We start from the raw sequence: 22378 nt of genomic DNA, 5'->3' as shown, positions 1-22378 counted from the left end.
TGGACACCCTGTTTTCACTGATTGATCAAAAGGCAAATCAAATGCCCATGTTGATAGTTTACCATCATCAAAACCCTCAAATGCTTGTCCATAGCATCTAGCACATTAGGACGATATGGCAATCTTCTGTGAAACGTAAACATAGTTTTAAAAAACCCACAATACTAATCCTTAGTGTTAATGTGTGTTGCAAGCTCATCTTCATATTTTATACCTAACTATAAAGAGGTATAACTGGATATAAACTGATGATCATTCACTGGTGAGACATTATTTAATCTTTTTGTACTGTTCTGTTTTCACTGAGACCAAACAATATTTGCTTTAAAATATTTTATTGGAGTCTTTCAGATAAAACCAGATTGTTGCACAAGATAAAGCAAATACAAGTGAAAGCTATCTACCTGACAGGTAAGTGACCCCAAATTTCTAAGTAAGTTTTTCTCCAATAAGATTATAGCTGTTCACACAGGTTAATAAAGAAGTTCCCAGGATCTGCTCAACACCTACCAGAGGACATCCTTTGTGTGTCAGCAAAATCCTGAAATTTCATAAAAAGGAATACATTAAAACCACGTAGGCAATTGGCAGTAAAAATATATGAAGATGGACAGATAGGGGAGGGGGTGCCAGACAGGATGGAGGGGAGGTGAAGAGTGGATCAGGTGGTTTCAGAGATCCTCAGAGACAAGCTCAGAGACTCTAGTCCAACCAGGTCATCATTACCACCCTGGGGCTGGAAACCAAAATAGAGGACACTCACCACTGCAAACAAGGAGAAAGGGCATGGCTCTCCACTTGGCACAGCCTGAAGGTCAAGCAGTAGGAACCATCATCTAGGCATCACAGCTTTCCCAAAAGCAAGTCCCCAAAGGAGTAGGTTCCAAACTTTAGGCCTCTGGCCATCAGGTTAGTGCAGAATCCCCTGGCTGGGCTTCCAGAGCTCTCATTCTAGAAAGAGGAAATGGAACCACCAATGAGAATAAGCAGAGAGTTAACAGCCTTGCCTTTGGCTCCTCTCAGGGACCCAAGTATCCAGTTCCCTAAATGAGTCAGAACTTAGTTTTGACATCAGGACCAGTGTCAGAGACTCTAGTCTGTGAAATCATCATCCCCAATTCAGGGAGACCTGGATCAAGGGAAGCCATTCCAAAGGGACCTAGTACATTCAAAGATCACAGTTCCAGTATGTAAGCATCTAACAAATGAGTCCAGGGATGGAAGTTTGACAGAGGAGTCGGAAATAATTCAGAACTGCAGATGAGCTCCACTGGGAGGTACCAGTGTACTTCCAGGTTTACAGTAGAAATATGGGGGAAGGGCCAGGTGTGGTGGCTCACGCCTTTAATCCCAGCACTCCGGGAGGCGGAGGCAGGTGGATCATTTGAGCTCAGGAGTTCGAGACCAGCCTGAGCAAGAGCGAGACCCCCGTCTCTACTAAAAATAGACAGAAATTAGCTGGACAACTGAAAATATATAGAAAGAATTAGCAGGGCATGATAGCACATGCCTGTAGTCCCAGCTACTCGGGAGGCTGAGGCAGGAGGATTGCTTGAGCCCGGAGTTAGAGGTTGCTGTGAGCTAGGCTGACAGCCACGGCACTCTAGCCCGGGCAGCTGAGTGACAGTCTCAAAAAAAAAAAAAAAAAAAAAAAAAGGGAAGAAAGAAAGAAATATGGGGGAAGGATGCACAATATGTTAAGGTATACATAATAGTCACAAGCGAAATGTAAACCAAAAGTCATCTTTAAGGCTGGCACAGCGGTTCAGGCCTATAATCCCAGCACTTTGGGAAGCTGAGGCAGGATGATCACTTGAGGCCAGGAGCTCAGGCCCAGCCTGGACAACATAGGGAGATCTGGACTCTAAAAAAACAAAACAAACAAACAAACAAACCTAGAGGTATACCTGTAGTCCCAGCTAATGGGAAGGCTAAGCTGAGGCAGGATTGCTTGAGCCCAGGCATTGGAGGCCACAGTGAGCTATAACCCTGGCCCTGCCTCCAGCCTAGGCCACAGAACTACAGTCTCAAAATAAAAGGGAAAAAAAGCGGTCTTTAGAAAATCACCAGGTGAAATGTTTTCATTGCTGCACGTGTTCATTAAAAAATAGGCAGACCTCCATAATGCCCGATAATGGCTTGGGAATAAAATAGTGAGAGGCACTCAGGGAGCTCTCGCACCCAGTACTCACCTTTATTCAAGGACAACACACCGATGGACGTCTTAAAACTCCTAATGGGGAAACGAGACACAGGAGCTTAAGTTTAATAAGGGTTCCCGAGCATCAACTTCTCCCCAAGCCCAGATCTAGGGACCCTGGCCCGGGGGGCGGTCAGCGCGCTGCGGTGATTGGCATCAGCGAGACACTCAGTCACCTGGGGTCGTCATCACCCCCGTCCTCCGCCAGGCCGACCGCCAGTCCATCTCGCAATCATAGCACAACTCACTCACCATCATGGCGCTGCGAGGATCAGAAGCTTGGAAAGAAACCGATGAGTCAGCAGAGATCGGGGCGACTCCAGCTGAGTTCCCCGACCTGACCTAGGTCAGTTCCAAGCAGTGGCGTGAGGCAGACATCACAAACTACTCTGCAACGGTTGTTCAGCTAGGTCCGCCGAGCCCTGCAGTCCCCTCCCCTGCCGGGCTCGGAGGTACCCGTGCACGGACTGCTGTGCAAGGCGGCGCAGGGCAGGGCGCAGGAGCCTGCCGCTTCCCCGTGCTCTGCAGCAGGCTCCGCAGCAGGCGCCAGGAAGACACCCCCGACCGCATACCCACGACCACCACGCCGACCCGCCGCGCCAAGAGAGCTGCTTGCGCCGGGCCCGGGCTATTTATGGCTGCGCCGGTCGGGGGCCTGACCGGGATGGATGTCTTCCTACCTGCCTGGCTCGACGCACCGCATTTTCCCCATCGTTCGTCCAATAGGAACAAAACAAAGTGAAAACAAGGCCATGAAAGTGTGTTTCACACTCCTCTGGGCAAATATTTGGAGCTGTTTTGTGAATTTTTAAAAACAAAAAACAGGGTGATCTGGCAGGCCAGGCGGGAGAACGGCCCCGGCCGGCCGGCGCGAGCTGGGCGCCCCTGCCTCAGCCCAGGGTCCTGCGTGGCTGTTGGTGCGGTGCCGCGTCCCCGCGCGGTCCCCGGGGACAAGTCTGAACTCGCCCCCTGCCCTCCTGCGCGCAGACGGTCAAGCACCTTAGGCTTCGTGTCTTTTTTTTTTTAACTGCTTTATTGAGATATAATTGACATACAATAAACTATGCATGTTTAAAATATACAATTTGGGCCGGGCGCGGTGGCTAACGCCTGTAATCCTAGCACTCTGGGAGCCCGAGGCGGGAAGATCGTTTTGAGCTCAGGGGTTCGAGACCAGCCTGAGGAAGGTCGAGAAACCCGCCCCACTTTCCCCGCCCCCGTCTCTACTAAAAAAATAGAAAGAAATGATCTGGACAACGAAAAATATATAGAAAAAATTAGCCGGGCATGGTGGCGCATGCCTGTAGTGCCAGCTACTCGGGAGGCTGAGGCAGGAGGATCGCTTGAGCCCAGGAGTTTGAGGTTGCTGTGAGCTAGGCTGACGCCACGGCACTCTAGCCCGGGCAACAGAGCGGGACTCTGTCTCAAATAAAATAAAATATAAAATTTGATGAGTTTTTTTGCTAATAAAATATATAATTTCATAAGCTTTTTTGCTAATAAAATATACAATTTGATACGTTTTTTTGCTCTCTGAACCTTTTTTTTGAGACAGAGTCTCGCTGTGTTGCCCAGGCTAGAGTGCCGTGGCGTCAGCCTTGCTCACAGCAACCTCAAACTCCTGGGCCCAAGTGATCCTCCTGCCTCAGCCTCCCGAGTAGCTGGCACTACAGGCATGCGCCACCATGCCCGGCTAATTTTTTCTATATATTTTTCATTGTCCAGATCATTTCTTTATATTTTTTTAGTAGAGACGGGGTCTTGCTCTTGCTCAGGCTTCTCTGAACCTTTTTTAAGTGCACATTTAACTAGTGTTAAGTATATTCACATTGTTGTACAATGGATCTCCAGGATTTTTTCATCTTGCAAAACGCTATGCCCGTTAGACAACTCCCCATTTCCCCCTGCTTCCTGCACTTTTTATGAGCAGCCTGTGGCCTGGGAGTTGGCCAAAAGTGGATGGAAGTATTCGGCACTCTCTCAGTAGCATCATGTTTTGTCACAGCGGGGTTGGAAGCAAACAGTGTTGGGGTAGGGTGGCAATAGCCTGGCCTTACTCTCCCTTCTTTAGTTTTCCCTCCCTCCAAAATCTTCCTTAGTCATTTGCCTTTGGCCCCTAATCCACCAGCGCCTATATCATCCCAAATCCCCATCTTCCTGGAGGGCCCTCTTGTACTGTGATAAGCAGATGTAAATTCTGGTCTCTCCAGTTAGGCGGAAGGCCAGAGTCCACCCCAGATGCAGAGAAAAGAAAGAAGGTCTCAGTGATTATTGACTGTGTTGATGATTATCTGCTAGCATAATACAATGGGTGCATAATCAAAGTGACCTAAGGCAGGTTCTAGGTCCAAGGGAAAGGGGGGTCGATTTAACAAGTACTGCCCAGCTATATGAAGTTAAATTTTACAATGCTTATTTAGGTTGTAGGAAATTGTACTTTGTTCTAACTGATGCTATCTGCTTCTGTAAACCTGCTTGCTTTTTACTCAACTGTTTAAAACAGTTAATCAGATAGGACCGGAGGGTCTTTAGATGATCTCATAAACTTGAAGCTGGGAATTGTTACCTAAGATGTCCCAAGGTGTATATGTTTAATGTTCCATATGGTGCAATGGTGAAGGGTATATAAGTTGTCACAAAACCTGTGCTCAGGGCCACACTCCGAGCTCGGTGGGATTCCCTGCCGGAGAGCGTGCCGCTGGCCAGCTAATAAAGACTCACTAAATTTCAATCAGTCTTTCGTGGTTGACTTTCTCGCTCTGGTCCATAACAGTACTCCTTTACTTATAAATTCAGATAATGTTTTGGCTGGGCACAACTTTGGGAGGCGGAGGCAAGAGGCTCACTTGAGGCCAAGAGTTCCAGACCAGCCTGGGCAATAGCGAGACCACATCTCTACAATTTTTTTTTTAATTTAAAAAATTAGCTGGCACGGTGGCACATGCCTGTAGTCCCAGGTATTCAGGAGGCTGAGGCAGGAGTGTTAGGGACAGAAAATCAAGAGGTAATGGAATGATAGGAGCAGAAAAACAAGAAGGAGGAAACAGTTAAAGAAAAACAATAAGAAGGAAATAGTTACAGAAAAATAATCAGGGAAAACAGTTACTTCAGTCTTAAAGAATGGGGTAATTAGACCATGCAATAGTGACCACCAATCAGAAAATAGAAAAATACCATAAATGGTGACTTTCCAGCCGGGTGCGGTGGCTCACACCTATAATCCTAGCACTCTGGGAGGCTGAGGCAGGAGGATCACTTGAAGTCAGGAGTTCGAGAGCAGCCTGAGCAAGAACAGGACCCTGTCTCTACTAAAAATAGAAATATTTTCCCTGACTCTCAAATCATGGGCAAAAAAGAAAAAAAGAAATATTAGGTCATGGCATGAGCCTGTAGTCCCAGCTACTCAGGAGGCTGAGGCAGGAGGATTGCTTGAGCAGCCCAGGAGTTTGGGGTTGCTGTGAGCCAGGCTGATGCCAGGGTACTCTACTCAGGGCATTGAGTGAGACTCTGTCTCAAATAAAAAAAGAAAAGAAAAGTTCAGCTAGAATTGGCCCAGAAACCAAAGAAACTCCTAATCGTGCTGTTTCCTCCAACAGCTTTCAAGGAGGGCTTCCTGTACTTTGTCATTCCTAAAATGTTTCATTTTCCTAGAGGGTAAGGATTTAGTGAAAAAGTGTAACATGGAACTTTAATCTGTTTGGTCTTGGAGTAGATATTTCCAGGCTAGATTTTCGGGAGGAAGGAGGTTGGGATTCTCTCAGGCTAGAGGAACAATTAAGGACAACTAACTGCTACAGCAGGAGGAACCCCCGAGGGAAAGGCCTGCGTGGGAGGAAAACCCATTCCCTCAACCTTCCCAGCTGTGTGCTGTGCAGCTTTATCCTCCTCTTTACTTGTATATATTTTTTTTAAGTGTCCATAAGAAAGGACAAGGAAACTGTTTGTTAAATCTGAGGTAAAACCATCACTTGGAATCAGACAGGAACCACCAAATGCCAAAGGCATTCAGTGTAAGTTTTTTTTTAGATGATTGGCCAGCCCCAGAGAAAGAAAGACGAGCAGAGTTGAAAGGGGTAAAGTAATGAGGCTTTATTGGGGCGCTCCCGGGCAAGGTTCATGGGCTGAGAGAGAGACCCGGGAAGTCACATCACCCAGAAGTTTTGAGTGGGCTTATAGATGTTTTTAGGGCTGGGCGTAGGGGGTTCCTTGGCAGGAAGATTTATGACGGGGAGAGCAAGGAATTTTCCATTGCAGTTTTAGTGCGGGTATTGAGAAATAGGAGGGGCTGGTGGTATGTGTGACTCCAGAACCGAGACCCTTATCAGGGTAACCATCCAGGTGTGGCTACTCTTTAACTTAGCTGGGCCTTACAGACGTTGTCCTCAGCAGGTATCGTGGACTTCTTCTTTTTCCATTAGGGAGGGGAGCAGTGCCTGCCACCAGCCTTACATTCAGGAAGTGGGGAAAAAAACATGGCCCCAAAACTGCCACCTTTTGCTCTCTAATCTTGGCCAGGATACAGCTGACCACCTCCACCTCCCAGCTGACCAGGAAAAAAGTTTTAGAATACCTCATGTAGAGTGGGGTGGGATGAGAATTCCAGAGCTGACACAAAGAACCTGCTACAGTGCCTGGCCCTTCCCTCCTCTGCTGCCATCCCCCCAAATTCTGTCTCTCACTCCTTCAGACTCTTGTCTGGATAATTGCAACCAGGGTGACCATGGCTGAAGATGTTCATCTATATATTTCTGCTCAAAATGATCTTAGATGTTTTCAAGTGATGCCATTCAGACAAAAGGAGGCAACAAAAGCTAAGTGAGGCTAAATAATTTGCACATGGTCACCTAGTTGCAATTTACAGAGCCATAGTGTGAATCTGCATCTCATTGTTGCTATTTTGTCCACCTCACAAATATTTACTAATATTTAAATACTTTTCGTAATATTTGAAATTTAATATCAGCAATTTTGAAATACACATTCACTATATTCACCACTCTCTGCAATACAGCTGAAAAATTTCCTAGTCCCAATGAGGCTGTGTGCCCTTTGCCCATCATCTACCCCATTCCCCCACCCCCAGGAACTACCATTCTCTCTGCTTCTACATTTTAGATTCCGCATATGTGCGAATGCGGTGTTTGTCTTTCTGTGGACCCACAGATGTCAGAAAAACTGATAAGCCACTCCTCCCACAAACCCTTTTACAGCTACCAACCCTGCATTTCCCTGAAACAGGCCCCACTCCAACCAAAATGGGCACCTGTAATTTGTCTTCTTACCCATCCCCAACTAAGCCCTAACAGAAATACCCATGCCAGAACTCCTAACGGGTACCTCCCTTCAGAAGTACTGTCCCTTTCAGTCTAGGGATCTAGACTTCAGACATACCACAAAGGGTCCGTTATCCTTCCCCAAATACAAACAAACAAACATATGTTCAATATTTTATTTTTTATACTTATGTAAAATTATAAAGCCACACATTCCCTTTGTAGTGTGTTTTGCAAAGCAAAAAAAGTACAGAAGGTGGCAGTGCTGATTCATTTGAGAGAAACTCAAAGTAAAACTTTCATGAAATGCAAAGATCTCTAACGAACATATTGGTTATACTATAAAAACATAATGAAGCCAGCTGATTACCATCAGATTACAACTTTACTAGTACTAGAGTGCTGAAGTAGAAAAAAATACATAGGACAACAGCAAAGTCTTTTGAGTCCAAACCATCTCCCTCCACCACAAACAGGGTGAAAGGAAGAAGAAAGGGCATCCTAATCCACCTCCTCAATGGTGGGGCCAGACCCAGAGCCCCCCTTGGGGGCCTGAGCCCCGAAGCCGCCAGCCCCGGGGCCACCCGCACCCTGGTACAGTCCGCTGATGATGGGGTTACACACCTGCTCCAGCTCCTTCCTCTTGTGCTCAAACTCGTCCTTCTCCGCCAGGGTGTTGGCATCCAGCCAGGAAATGACCTCTTGACACTTGTCCAGCACCTTCTTCTTGTCAGCCTCGCTGATCTTGCCCCTGAGCCCCTCGTCCTCCACGGCGCTCTTCATGTTGAAGGCGTACGACTCCAGGGCGTTCTTGGCAGACGCCCTCTCGCGCTGCACCTCGTCCTCCGCTTTGTACTTCTCCGCCTCCTGCACCATGCGCTCGATCTCCTCCTTGCTCAGGCGGCCCTTGTCATTGGTGATGGTGATCTTGTTGGCCTTGCCGGTGCTCTTGTCCGTGGCCGTGACGTTCAGGATGCCATTGGCGTCGATGTCAAAGGTCACCTCGATCTGGGGCACGCCCCTGGGGGCCGGAGGGATGCCGCTCAGCTCGAAACGGCCCAGCAGGTTGTTGTCCCGGGTCATGGCCCTCTCGCCCTCGTACACCTGGATCAGAACCCCGGGTTGGTTGTCGGAGTACGTGGTGAAGATCTGCGTCTGCTTGGTGGGGATGGTGGAGTTGCGCTTGATCAGGGCAGTCATCACGCCCCCGGCCGTCTCCAGCCCCAGCGACAGGGGAGCCACGTCCAGCAGCAGCAGGTCTTGCACGTTCTCCGACTTGTCCCCCATCAGGATAGCTGCCTGCACCGCCGCCCCGTAGGCCACCGCCTCGTCGGGATTGATGCTCTTGTTGAGGTCGCGCCCGTTGAAGAAGTCCTGCAGCAGCTTCTGCACCTTGGGGATGCGCGTGGAGCCCCCGACCAGGACCAGGTCGTGGATCTGGGCCTTGTCCAGCTTGGCGTCCCGCAGAGCCTTCTCCACCGGCTCCAGGGTGCTTCGGAACAGGTCTGAGCACAGCTCCTCAAACCTCGCCCTGGTGATGGACGTGTAGAAGTCGATGCCCTCAAACAGGGAGTCGATCTCCAGGCTGGCCTGGGTGCTGGACGACAGGGTCCTCTTGGCCCTCTCGCAGGCGGTGCGCAGTCGCCGCACGGCTCGCTTGTTCTGGCTGATGTCCTTCTTGTGTTTCCTCTTGAACTCTTCCACGAAGTGGTTCACCAGCCGGTTGTCGAAGTCCTCCCCACCCAGGTGGGTGTCCCCGGCAGTGGCCTTCACCTCGAAGATGCCATCGTCGATCGTCAGGATGGACACGTCGAAGGTGCCCCCGCCCAGGTCAAAGATGAGCACGTTGCGCTCCCCCTTGCCGGTCCTGTCCAGGCCGTAGGCGATGGCGGCAGCCGTGGGCTCGTTGATGATCCGCAGCACGTTCAGCCCCGCGATCACCCCCGCATCCTTGGTGGCCTGGCGCTGCGAATCATTGAAGTAGGCCGGCACGGTGATCACCGCGTTGGTCACCGGGTAGCCCAGGTACGCCTCGGCGATCTCTTTCATCTTGGTCAGCACCATGGACGAGATCTCCTCGGGGTAGAACGCCTTGGTCTCCCCCTTGTAGCTCACCTGCACCTTGGGCTTGTCCCCGTCGTTGATCACCTGGAAAGGCCAGTGCTTCATGTCCGACTGCACCACCGGGTCGCCGTACTTGCGGCCGATCAGCCGCTTCGCGTCAAACACTGTGTTCTGAGGGTTCAGCGCCACCTGGTTCTTGGCCGCATCCCCGATGAGCCGCTCGGTGTCCGTGAAGGCCACGTAGCTGGGGGTGGTGCGGTTGCCCTGGTCGTTGGCGATGATCTCCACCTTGCCGTGCTGGAACACCCCCACGCACGAGTAGGTGGTGCCCAGGTCGATGCCGATCGCCGTGGCTTTGGCCATGCTGGTGCCTCGCTCTCTCGGCTCTGCTCTGACGCTCGGGCGATCTGCGAGTCGAGTCGTAGGACGCGATCCGCGACAGGACCTCGGTTTCTTCTGAAAACTGGAAACTGGACGCGCCGCGCCGGAGGCCTTAGGAGCTGCGGAGTGACGCTGGGAAGCCCGCCCCCTGCTCCTCGCTTTCCTCGGGCTGCTGCTTGCGGCGGGTGCTCAGCGCGGCTTTTATAAGTCACCCGCCAGCCCCGCCTTTTCCGTCTTCAGCCAATCACCGAGCTCGGCGGGGCTGGCTGGTCGGGAATATTCCAGGGGTTTCGCCTCCCGTCCTGCCCCCGGGCTTCCTGGGACCAATCAGCGTCCAGGGTGCCGCCCGTCCTCGGAACTCTCCAGATTCTTCTGGGATTCACTGGGGGGGCGGGGCGGGCCGGGCGCCGAGAGGAGGGGAGAGGCGGGGGGGAGGTGCGTGTTGACTGGGTGTCTGAGGCGAAGCTGGCCGCCCGCCCGGTGTGCGAAATTGACAGGCAGCGGCCGCGATGGGCTAGTCACTGTAGCGTGATGCACGGTTTGTAGGATGACTGCGGGGACACTCTGCGGAACAGTTGCAAGTTGACCAAGGGGTTAAAGCAAAAAGAAAACACACAGAAAATTCCGGAGTTTCTGGAAGGAGGCGGGCCATTGATGGGGCAAGGAGATCCTGATTGGACCGTGGCTGTGAGGGACCAGTCGCCTTTCCGGCCTCTTACCGAGGGGCCAAAACGTTTGGGCGGGCTGAAGAATGTCCTGGCCATCCTATTCCCATTTTAGGTTTGCAGTGGGAACCAGAAGGAAAGAGATAATACAGTTTTTGTCATCCTGTTTAACCTACATGGATGACGTATCTAGGGTTTGGGGAAGCTTTGAATTTTCAAGGAAAGCAATAGTTTAAAGAGATGGTTCTTTTTTTTTTTTTTTTTTTTTTGAGACAGTCTCACTTTGTTGCCCGGCCTAGAGTGCCGTGGTGTCAGCCTAGCTCACAGCAACCTCAAACTCCTGGGCTCAAAGGATCCTCCCGCCTCAGCCTCCCAGAGTGCTAGGATTATCGGCATGAACCACCGCGCCGGGCTAAAGACATGTTTCTTAATAAGAGAAGGAGCCCAGCAACCGGAGAAGGAACGAGCTGCGGAGGAGGCTGGTTGCGCGGCGCCCTTGTCCCCGCCCACAGCCATTCCCCTGTGCTTAGACTGGGCATTAGTAAGAAAAAAATTTTCCATAGAATGCTAGCTCTCTTTAAGGCCTTTTGGGCTTATCCTTTTCTCTCACCTTTCCTAGCTTGGGGTCTGGGCCTCCTCCTCTCTGCTTTTTTCTGTATTCCTGGTTGAGTCCTGGATGGTGGGTGGGGCCGGGGTTAACCTCAGAGACCCCAATAGGATCTTCTGTGCCTGCAGCCCCTGGGCTGTCAACCATTTTTAGGTCAAATGTAACCTGGTGGTGAGGGAAGGGCGGGAATGATCGCCTTTTTTTTTTTTTTTTTTTTTTTTGAGATAGAGTCTCACTCTGTTGCACAGGCTAGAGTGCCATGGCATCAGCCTAGCTCACAGCAACCTCAAACTCCTGGGCTCAAGCAATCCTCCTGCCTCAGCCTCCCAAGTAGCTGGGACTACAGGCATGTGCTATCATGCCTTGCTAATTCTTTGTATATATTTTTAGTTGTCCAGCTAATTTTCTATTTTCAGGAGAGATGGGGGTCTCGCTTTTGCTCAGGCTGGTCTCGAACTCCTGAGCTGAAACAATCTTCCACCTCTGTCTCCCAGAGTGCTAGGATTACAGGCGTGAGCCACGGTGCCCTGCCCATGTTCACCCTTCTTGATATCACATACCACAGTTGTGGCCCCTTTTAGGGAAACTATGTTGGGTGACACTATTGGAGGGAGGGGTTGGGCCCAGGTTCTAGTTCTAGCTCCTTTATAATCTTACCTATTTGTCATACAGTTAATTCACACACTTAGTTTTTTTTTTTTTTTTTTTGAGACAGAGTCTCACTCTGTTGCCCGGGCTAGAGTGCCGTGGCATCAGCCTAGCTCACAGCAACCTCAAACTCTTGGGCTCAAGCGATCCTCCTGCCTCAGCCTCCCGAGTAGCTGGGACTACAGGCATGCGTCACCATGCCCGGCTAATTTTTTCTATATATATTTTTAGTTGTCCAGATAATTTCTTTCTATTTTTAGTAGAGACAGGGTCTCTCTCTTGCTCAGGCTGGTCTCCAACTCCTGACCTCGAGCGATCCACCCGCCTCAGCCTCCCAGAGTGCTAGGATTACAGGTGTGAGCCACCGCACCCTGCCTCACACACTTAGTTTTTTATTCTAGATACCAGCTTCCTGCGGATTCCCCTCCCTCCCGTTTTAGACATAATTACATTTAGTGATTTACTTTGCCCTTTTTTCCCCCATCGTTTGTGTGGGTGCAAGATCCTTTGTTAGGTAGGTGCCTGAAAGGAAAATGTGAGGGGCCTTTGAACAATAGTACTGGTTTTACAACCCATGGGAAAAACATAAACTCATTGTTCTGTCCACATTTCTTGAACTCGGGTCCAAGGAGGCAGTTTTTTGATGAAGGAATCTGGCTTTTGAACACTTTGCTCAGTTGGCATTCTTCACATGTGCGGGCATACACACACAGATCTAAACTCATGTCGCTTTAATAATCCTGTGTGTGTTTGTGTGTGCAGGTAGGAGGTAAATTTTACATTAAGATAAAACTCCCTAATGAATCACCTCCCTGAACTAGTCAAACTGGTCAAACTTCAGGAATTTTCCCATTTTTCTAAGCAGTGGCTGGCTGGGGATCCCTCCAAGCTTTCATCTTAGATGCATAGGTATGCTTCCAGAGACATTTAACCTTACCCCCTTCCTTCTGGAAGCTTCCTCATCATGAACTACTACTCCTGTCAGTTCTGGATTCACTTTCTGCCTTCCAAATCTGTAATTTAAAATATTTCTCTATTGCCAAGGGCACCACTGTCTCCACTGCCTGTCAGGTGGACATGGTGATAGGACCCCAAATCTTGCTGCTGCCAGAGTAGCACAAAAAGATCTACTGGAAATGCTGTTTTCAACGAATCAGACAGCTACACACTATGGTCAGAATCTACAGTACTATAGTTGTTCTACCTTTTTAGTTAAGTCTTGCTCTGTGGACTAGCCTGGTAACATCCATATTCCTCGTCCATTTGCTGATCAGGAGAGGGTCAGCTGAATTTTGTCTTTTCTTTTAGGTGGAATGCTTCCCAAGGCATTCCTTGTGTCTGGAAGCCCAGACACAAGTTTAATTGCTGTTTGAGGTGAATAGAACTCCAAGAGATTTTCTGGAACTTTAATTTGATTAATTTTGGAATTAGGTTTTTATTGGGTTTCATATTTGGAAGGATCAGAGCTCAGGTTCCCCAGGTGGCATAGAGGTCATGTACTCCTGATGGGGGGAGGGGACTGAATAGGAGGTGCCAAGAACAGAGACTGCCACAGCAGTGTGGGGGAGGAGCTCCCTTCTCAGCCTGATGCTGCAATCTTTTTCCCTGTCCTTTTTGCATTTTCTCAAACAGTACAGTTTTCTCCTCAGTTCTGTTGGTTTTAAAAGATGGTATAGTTTTGTATAGAAGAAAGCAAAAGAGGTAACTGATATGAAACTTAGAGCCAGGCATTCTTAACAACCAAATGGCAAAGGTTTCAATGATATGAGAACTCAGGAGATTTCCAGCAGCATGGGAAAAAAATCTGGGAAGGGGAAGACCTGGATTTGCATGTGAGCTCTACTTCTTTCTTGAGGCTGTTTTTCCTTTTTAATAATGAAATATAGTACTTGTAAGTTGACTAAATTACATAAGTTTATATGTGTTCATTTCTTTTTTTTTTTCTTCTTGAGACAGAGTCTCGCTCTATCACCCTGGTTGATTAGAGTGCAGTGGCCGTAGCTCACTGTAACCTCAAATTTTTTTTTTTTTTTTTTTTTTGAGACAGAGTCTTGCTTTGTTGCCCAGGCTAGAATGAGTGCCGTGGCGTCAGCCTCGCTCACAGCAACCTCAAACTCCTGGGCTTAAGCAATCCTACTGCCTCAGCCTCCCGAGTAGCTGGGACTACAGGCATGCACCACTATGTCCAGCTAATTTTTTCTATATAGATTTTTAGTTGGCTGTATAATTTCTTTCTATTTTTAGTAGAGATGGGGGTCTCGCTCTTGCTCAGGCTGGTCTCGAACTCCTGACCTCGAGCAATCCACCCACCTCGGCCTCCCAGAGTGCTAGGATTACAGGCGTGAGCCACCGCACCCGGCCGTGTAACCTCAAATTTCTGGGCTCAAGTGATCCTCCTGTCTCAGCCTCCCGAGCAGCAGGGACTATAGACATAAACCATGCCTGGCTAATTTTTCTATTTTTAGTAGAGATGGGGTCTCACTCTTGCTCAGGCAGGTCTCAAACTTCTAAGCTCAAAGGATTCTCCTGCCTGGGCTTCCCAGAGTGCTAGGATTATAGGCCCAAGCCACTGCGCCTGGTGTATATGTTCATTTTTTAAATAGAATTAACAATTATCTATTTCATTGGATGATGGCATCAGGATTAATAGGGTGACCCTTCAGTTATAGAGTACATTCTTAAAAGTTTTCTCCTTTCTCCACCCTTTTGTTGGGGAGCTCATACTCTCAAGTCTGACTCTTAGTCATTCGTATTGAGGTGCTCATAAAGTTGACAACCCACTACCAGAACAATGGTGTTAATTTCAGCTTGATGTAGAAACTGTCCTGAGATGTTTAGGCACAGCGGCTGAGTGTGGTGGCTCACGCCTGTAATCCTAGCACTCTGGGAGGCCAAGGCAGGCGGATCGTTTGAGCTCAGGAGTTCAAGACCAGCCTGAGCAAGAGCAAGACCCCATCTCTACTAAAAATAGAAAGAAATTATACGGACAGCTACAAACATATATATATATATATATATATATAGAAAAATTTAGCTGGGCATGGTGGCACATGCCTGTAGTCCCAGCTACTCAGGAGGCTGAGACAGTAGGAACACTTAAGCCCAGGAGTTTGAGGTTGCTGTGAGCTAGGCTGACACCACGGGCTAGGGCAACAGAGTGAGACTGTGTCTCAAAAAAAAAAAAAAAAAATGTTTAGGCACAAGCCACTCAGCCAAACCTTTTCATTTTCAAATATGAGCACAAAGTATCAAAGCAGTTCAATGGCTTGATCTGGTCACCCACGGGACAGGTGATTGGACTTACATGTCCTCACATTTTTTATTTTGTACTCCTTCCAATATTGGCTCGTTGACCTAATCGTTTTATTCTCCACGAAGAAGAAAACAAATGAACACAGGAGAAGGGAGTGAAGAGTGAATGTCCGGACTCTGCGAGCATTAAGGGCACCATGGGGTATATGACCAGCCAGGGACTCCTCTCCTGGCCCTCCCCCTCCCTGCAGAACAGACTGCTTGGTCAGAGAGAGGGAGAGGAGGGGGGCCTCTTGCTGGGGCAAGGCGGGCAAAGCGTTCACGGAATCTTCAGGGTGTTAAAAGTAGAGTCCTGACTAAGCTTGCTATTCCAGGGCGGGGTTGGGAGAGTAGAGAGAATTGGGTGAGGCAGTTTGTTTGTTGAGGAGTGTTCCTACGACAATGATGGGGCGGTCCCCAGTTCGAGGTCAGAAAACTCCGGAAAGTTCCAGGCACAGCCAGCGACAGCGGAAAGGAGCAGGAGGCAAGGGGGCGGGGCGCCGCCGGGGGCCCGAGGGCGGCCGCGCGGCCTGTGCCTGCGTTTCCCGATGGTTTTTCCCGAAAAGGGAGGAAAAAAAGGGAAGATCCTTGGAGTTTCTCTCATACGAGCTAATTTGTCAGACGGAAACACTGGAAAGTTTTGTAACTTCCATACAACTAAGCCAGAGGAACTGGGTGGCCAGACGCGAGAAGAAGGTCCCCTCGCCCGAGGCTAGCGCAGGGACGCGACCACGGGGAGAGGTGCGGCTGGAGCGGGCGGGTTTCTCCGCCGCCGCCGCCGCCTCAGCGCCGCAGCCAGTTCTTCGTGCCAGTGAGGCCCGCGGGAGTTTGTGGGTCTCGCTTTCTGGGCTCCTCCCCCGCCCCAGCTGCAGCCTGTGGACCTGCCCCACGCCTCCTAGTGGTGCCCTCTGCTCCAGTTCGCGCGCGCGCGCGTGCGAGATCATGGCGCACTGCAGCCCCCAGCTTCTGGGCTCGAGCCCCCCTCCCACCTCAGTCTCTTCCAACGTGGGGCCCGCGTAGGCCGACGCGGTGGGGCAGATTTAGCTCCGCGTCCTGAGGCGCTCGGGGGCCGACCCCTTGAATCTCCATTTATTATAAATAGCAGTGATAGGACAGAGCGAGGGTCTGGTGGGTTACTCTCTCCGGCCGAACTGCGCCGGATACTCAGCGGGGTATCCCAAGCAGACGGATTTACATCGGTTAGAGTGCGGCGTGAGTGCAGTCGCCGCGTCTGCGTGAGGATCGCCGCCTCGGAGATCGCCAGTGTTGGCTCCCCCCCTCAAATAACCCCGTCTCCTCTTAGCGGAAAGCCGCATTCCTGCCCGCTTCTCTCACATTTGTAAAATATTGTAGTTAATTTTTAGTTGTCTTGGTATCTGTTTCGTCTTTTGAGGATGACAAGCACCCTAAAGACCAGGAAGAACAGTAAGTATATACGTTCTAACGAGGCAATATCCTGGGCTCAAAAGCCACACAAAATCAGTCTGACTGCCATAGCCTCCTGCCCGCTGAGGCAAGGCATAGGAAGGCACGGGGTGATTGGCGTCCGGGAAAATAATTAAAAATTTTTCCATCCCTGCATTTTTTTTTTCCTGATGCACCTTCCCTTCCTCAAAGTTCCTCTGCTACTCAAAACATTTTTTTGTGGATGGCACTGCAATTATCTTTTCAATTCTACAGTTCCCTCAGCCTGATCTCCATGAGGTTACAAAGTGAGTATTTTAAAGTTCTGTACTCTGTGCTAGGACGCAGGCAGGGAATAACATTGATTTATTGATAAAATACCTACTAATAACCTTGACTGATCTGGTCATAGGAACTCTATTTTTTCCATTCAAGGTTATTTCTGGAGTTTTCCCCAATCTCTCTTATCAAAGGTGTTTGGTAGGTCCTTCCCAATCTTCACCCTCTTCCAGCTACCCTTCCCCCCGGCCTCCCTCCCCGCCCCATCCCAAAGTAGTGATAGGTAGTAGCTACTGGTTTAAAGAGTCACTGTGCTGTCTGCAAATGAGAGTCACAAATGCTACTGCAGCTTTAAGGGGGTAAGGAGGTCCTATAGCAAGTGCATATGACCATGAAGATTGATTTACATTGTGGCCAGAGTGCACAATATTACAGGTTAACTACCATAAGGAATAAATATTCATCTATAGGCTGGGCCAGAAACCTAAGGATCTTACATTTCTTTCCCATTTCCAAACTGCCAAGGTGAGACCTACCTGTATGTGCCATTCCCATACTAGATTTTCTTCGTAGCAAGTTTTTTTTTCTTTTTTCTTTTTCTTTTTTTTTTTTTTTTGAGACAGGTCTTGCTCTGTTGCCCAGACTAGAATGCAGTGGTGTCATCAATCAGCTCACAGCAACCTCAAACTTTTGGGCTCAAGTGATCCTCCTACCTCAGCCTTATGAGAAAGTGGGACTTTAAAAACATTTTTTTTCTCAGATGGGGGTTGAGGGGTGTCTCACTCTGTTGCTCAGGCTGGTCTCGAACTCCTGGCCTCCAGGCATCCTCTCCCCTTGCCCTCCCAAAGTGCTGGGATTACAGGTGTGAGCCACTGCACCTGGCCTATAGCAAATATTTAACAGTTTATGAGCTTATGTGTACCTCAAATCCCATCAAAGTGCTTTTATGTAATGTTAATACAATTGATATTTTTCTCTTTTGTTGTGAAAAATTCACTAACATTAACCATTTTGAAGTGTGCAATTGCAGTGCAGTGGTATTTAGTTCCTTCACAGTGCAACAATCATCTCTATCTGGTTCCAAAACATTTTCATCACCCCCAGATACAACTGATTTTTATTTTTTTCATTATTTTGTATTTATTTTTATTTTTTGAAACAGTCTTACTCTGTTGCCCAGGATAGAGTGCTGTGGCATCAGCTTAGCTCACAGCAACCTCAAACTCCTGGGCTCAAGCAATCCTACTGCCTCAGCCTCCTGAGTAGCTGGGACTACAGACATGCATGACCATGCCCAGCTAATTTTTTCTATTTTTAGTAGAGACAGGGTCTCACTCTTGCTTAGGCCGTACAACTGATTTTTAAAGGGGCTCACTCCAGAAGCTTTGAGGAATGTGGCAGGCATTTTTCCAACAAGGAGGCTGTGGAAAGAATTACTCTTAGGATGCTAGGAGGTAGGGCATGACACATCTCCAAGGGAAAGAAGTCTACAGGAGGGAAGTCTATATCTTGGTCTTCCTGGTTCTGGGCTGGCAGATTTGTTATCTGGCATAATTGTTTAGGATTATACAGAGTAAAGGCAAAAGGGATAATTGTGAAACCTAGGGTAGAAACACAACCTGGAACCAGGCATGCATAAACAAAGCCCAGTGGACTTAAGACAGTGTGGCAAAAACCTCTAAGTCCCTAATTGGCATCCAGGTTCAACTCTTTCCTAAACCAGTGATTTTTTTTTTTAACCCTAAAGTACCTTTATTTAGGCTAGTACCTTATAGATTTCCCCACGTTCACCTGTGAAAGTCAACAATATCTAATGAAGTGTGGTGGGGTGGGAATTAATAAAGCAACACATAAAAGGCCTCAGTACACTGCCTGGTAGAATAGAGTGCTCAAATATAGAAGTCCTTGGGCTACTGAGCCACTATACTCTATGGGACTCCTCCCTAAGGTGCTCACAGGGGTACTTAAAATGTAGGTGATAACTGCTAAGATTGTAGTATTCCTATTTCAGCATCCTTTCAGAAATAACTTTAGGCTGAGTATCGTGGGTCACATCTGTAATCCTAGCAATTTGCAAGGCGGAGGCGGAAGGATCACTTGAGGCTAGGAGTTCAAGACCAGAATGGCCAATGTAGTGACACCAATCTCTACCCGCCCCCCCAAAATTGGTCGGGTGTGGTGGCACACCTGTAGTCCCAGCTACTAGGGAGGTTGAGGCAGGAGGATCGCATGGGCCCCTGAGTTTAAGGTTGCAGCGAACTATAATGATGCCACGGCAATGTGCGTAACTCAGCAAGTCAGTGCATATACCTCGTCTTTTCACTGGCAATTTAGGACTTTCCATTCCATATTTATTCTAGCTTAAATAGAAAGTTTCTGAATATTTCAAGTGTACTTTAAAGAGAAGCATCGCTCTCCCATCTAACAACCTCTCCATTCTGCCCTGCAGGAACATCCCCCACACCCCAGCCTCTTTTAAAGCCAATCTTACACAGGTTCACCCCCTCACCCACCTTGAGGCCACCCTGCCAGGTGTCTTTTTTTCTTAATAAAGACACTAATCCCAGAGCCAGGTATCTTTAACTTTTTCTGGACCCACAGGTTCCACCCACTTATGATAAACAGGCTTTTCTTTTCTTAAATTCACTGAAGGATAACACTTGTCTAACATAAATGGATCGCATAATATAGCCATACTTCTCCAATCTCTGGCCTTGAGCCAAAAATACCATTCAATTTTAGAAAATGAGAAAAACCCATGCACACCCTACAGACCTCAAAATAAAAGGCACACAGACATGACTGAATTTTAAAGTTTATTTTGAAGTATGAGTAAAAAAACTGGCATGAATTAAATGTATTACAAAAAAGAAAATGGACAAAAGATGGCAGTATAAATTCTTCTCCACATTTAGAGCCTGGCAAAAAAGTACAGCACTTCACCAAAAAGAAACCCAGTTCAGCACTGCAAACAATATGCAAAGATGAGAACCAAGAAAAGAGACATAAGGGAACTTAAAGTCTCAAATGCCAACCATTTCCAAAACACGGCAATCTTGGGCAAAATCTCTAATCCACCTCCTCAATGGTGGGGCCAGACCCAGAGCCCCCCTTGGGGGCCTGAGCCCCGAAGCCGCCAGCCCCGGGGCCACCCGCACCCTGGTACAGTCCGCTGATGATGGGGTTACACACCTGCTCCAGCTCCTTCCTCTTGTGCTCAAACTCGTCCTTCTCCGCCAGGGTGTTGGCATCCAGCCAGGAAATGACCTCTTGACACTTGTCCAGCACCTTCTTCTTGTCAGCCTCGCTGATCTTGCCCCTGAGCCCCTCGTCCTCCACGGCGCTCTTCATGTTGAAGGCGTATGACTCCAGGGCGTTCTTGGCAGACACCCTCTCGCGCTGCACCTCGTCCTCCGCTTTGTACTTCTCCGCCTCCTGCACCATGCGCTCGATCTCCTCCTTGCTCAGGCGGCCCTTGTCATTGGTGATGGTGATCTTGTTGGCCTTGCCGGTGCTCTTGTCCGTGGCCGTGACGTTCAGGATGCCATTGGCGTCGATGTCAAAGGTCACCTCGATCTGGGGCACGCCCCTGGGGGCCGGAGGGATGCCGCTCAGCTCGAAACGGCCCAGCAGGTTGTTGTCCCGGGTCATGGCCCTCTCGCCCTCGTACACCTGGATCAGAACCCCGGGTTGGTTGTCGGAGTACGTGGTGAAGATCTGCGTCTGCTTGGTGGGGATGGTGGAGTTGCGCTTGATCAGGGCAGTCATCACGCCCCCGGCCGTCTCCAGCCCCAGCGACAGGGGAGCCACGTCCAGCAGCAGCAGGTCTTGCACGTTCTCCGACTTGTCCCCCATCAGGATAGCTGCCTGCACCGCCGCCCCGTAGGCCACCGCCTCGTCGGGATTGATGCTCTTGTTGAGGTCGCGCCCGTTGAAGAAGTCCTGCAGCAGCTTCTGCACCTTGGGGATGCGCGTGGAGCCCCCGACCAGGACCAGGTCGTGGATCTGGGCCTTGTCCAGCTTGGCGTCCCGCAGAGCCTTCTCCACCGGCTCCAGGGTGCTTCGGAACAGGTCTGAGCACAGCTCCTCAAACCTCGCCCTGGTGATGGACGTGTAGAAGTCGATGCCCTCAAACAGGGAGTCGATCTCCAGGCTGGCCTGGGTGCTGGACGACAGGGTCCTCTTGGCCCTCTCGCAGGCGGTGCGCAGTCGCCGCACGGCTCGCTTGTTCTGGCTGATGTCCTTCTTGTGTTTCCTCTTGAACTCTTCCACGAAGTGGTTCACCAGCCGGTTGTCGAAGTCCTCCCCACCCAGGTGGGTGTCCCCGGCAGTGGCCTTCACCTCGAAGATGCCATCGTCGATCGTCAGGATGGACACGTCGAAGGTGCCCCCGCCCAGGTCAAAGATGAGCACGTTGCGCTCCCCCTTGCCGGTCCTGTCCAGGCCGTAGGCGATGGCGGCAGCCGTGGGCTCGTTGATGATCCGCAGCACGTTCAGCCCCGCGATCACCCCCGCATCCTTGGTGGCCTGGCGCTGCGAATCATTGAAGTAGGCCGGCACGGTGATCACCGCGTTGGTCACCGGGTAGCCCAGGTACGCCTCGGCGATCTCTTTCATCTTGGTCAGCACCATGGACGAGATCTCCTCGGGGTAGAACGCCTTGGTCTCCCCCTTGTAGCTCACCTGCACCTTGGGCTTGTCCCCGTCGTTGATCACCTGGAAAGGCCAGTGCTTCATGTCCGACTGCACCACCGGGTCGCCGTACTTGCGGCCGATCAGCCGCTTCGCGTCAAACACTGTGTTCTGAGGATTCAGCGCCACCTGGTTCTTGGCCGCATCCCCGATGAGCCGCTCGGTGTCCGTGAAGGCCACGTAGCTGGGGGTGGTGCGGTTGCCCTGGTCGTTGGCGATGATCTCCACCTTGCCGTGCTGGAACACCCCCACGCACGAGTAGGTGGTGCCCAGGTCGATGCCGATCGCCGTGGCTTTGGCCATGCTGGTGCCTCGCTCTCTCGGCTCTGCTCTGACGCTCGGGCGATCTGCGAGTCGAGTCGTAGGACGCGATCCGCGACAGGACCTCGGTTTCTTCTGAAAACTGGAAACTGGACGCGCCGCGCCGGAGGCCTTAGGAGCTGCGGAGTGACGCTGGGAAGCCCGCCCCCTGCTCCTCGCTTTCCTCGGGCTGCTGCTTGCGGCGGGTGCTCAGCGCGGCTTTTATAAGTCACCCGCCAGCCCCGCCTTTTCCGTCTTCAGCCAATCACCGAGCTCGGCGGGGCTGGCTGGTCGGGAATATTCCAGGGGTTTCGCCTCCCGTCCTGCCCCCGGGCTTCCTGGGACCAATCAGCGTCCAGGGTGCCGCCCGTCCTCGGAACTCTCCAGATTCTTCTGGGATTCACTGGGGGGGCGGGGCGGGCCGGGCGCCGAGAGGAGGGGAGAGGCGGGGGGGAGGTGCGTGTTGACTGGGTGTCTGAGGCGAAGCTGGCCGCCCGCCCGGTGTGCGAAATTGACAGGCAGGGGCCGCGATGGGCTTGTCATCATAGGCCCGTGCGGGGCTTGCGCAGTTGTG

At 50.3% G+C, this 22378-nt stretch overlaps 2 protein-coding genes, 1 long non-coding RNA gene and 2 other non-coding genes across 5 annotated transcripts; all 5 read right to left on the bottom strand.

The window, feature by feature from the left end:
- Window positions 1–318: 318 nt before the first annotated feature.
- Window positions 319–2821, bottom strand: LOC123631754. The gene is made up of 4 exons (XR_006733219.1): window positions 2453–2821; window positions 2193–2233; window positions 764–951; window positions 319–541 (listed from the first exon to the last, which is right to left on the bottom strand). It is a non-coding gene; the product is annotated as an uncharacterized LOC123631754 (long non-coding RNA).
- LOC123633755 lies at window positions 1050–1116 on the bottom strand. Its single transcript, XR_006733761.1, has one exon. It is a non-coding gene; the product is annotated as a small nucleolar RNA SNORD52 (small nucleolar RNA).
- Window positions 2332–2393, bottom strand: LOC123633760. The gene has a single exon (XR_006733766.1). It is a non-coding gene; the product is annotated as a small nucleolar RNA SNORD48 (small nucleolar RNA).
- Window positions 2822–7635: 4814 nt separating the features above from the next.
- Window positions 7636–10357, bottom strand: LOC123631752 (heat shock 70 kDa protein 1-like). Its single transcript, XM_045541722.1, has one exon. The coding sequence runs from the start codon at window positions 9898–9900 to the stop codon at window positions 7975–7977; it is 1926 nt and encodes a 641-aa protein (XP_045397678.1). The 5' UTR covers window positions 9901–10357; the 3' UTR covers window positions 7636–7974.
- Window positions 7636–22008, bottom strand: LOC123631753 (heat shock 70 kDa protein 1). The gene is made up of 2 exons (XM_045541723.1): window positions 19891–22008; window positions 7636–7983 (listed from the first exon to the last, which is right to left on the bottom strand). Exons 1-2 carry the CDS (start codon window positions 21805–21807, stop codon window positions 7975–7977), a joined length of 1926 nt encoding a protein of 641 aa, XP_045397679.1. The 5' UTR covers window positions 21808–22008; the 3' UTR covers window positions 7636–7974.
- Between the last annotated feature and the right edge of the window lie 370 nt (window positions 22009–22378).

The sequence above is a fragment of the Lemur catta genome, chromosome 2, assembly GCF_020740605.2.
Source record: "Lemur catta isolate mLemCat1 chromosome 2, mLemCat1.pri, whole genome shotgun sequence".
NCBI classification, from domain to species: Eukaryota; Metazoa; Chordata; class Mammalia; order Primates; family Lemuridae; genus Lemur; species Lemur catta.
The sequence above is the reverse complement of the archived record's forward strand: the minus strand, read 5'-3'. Positions and strand labels throughout refer to the sequence as shown.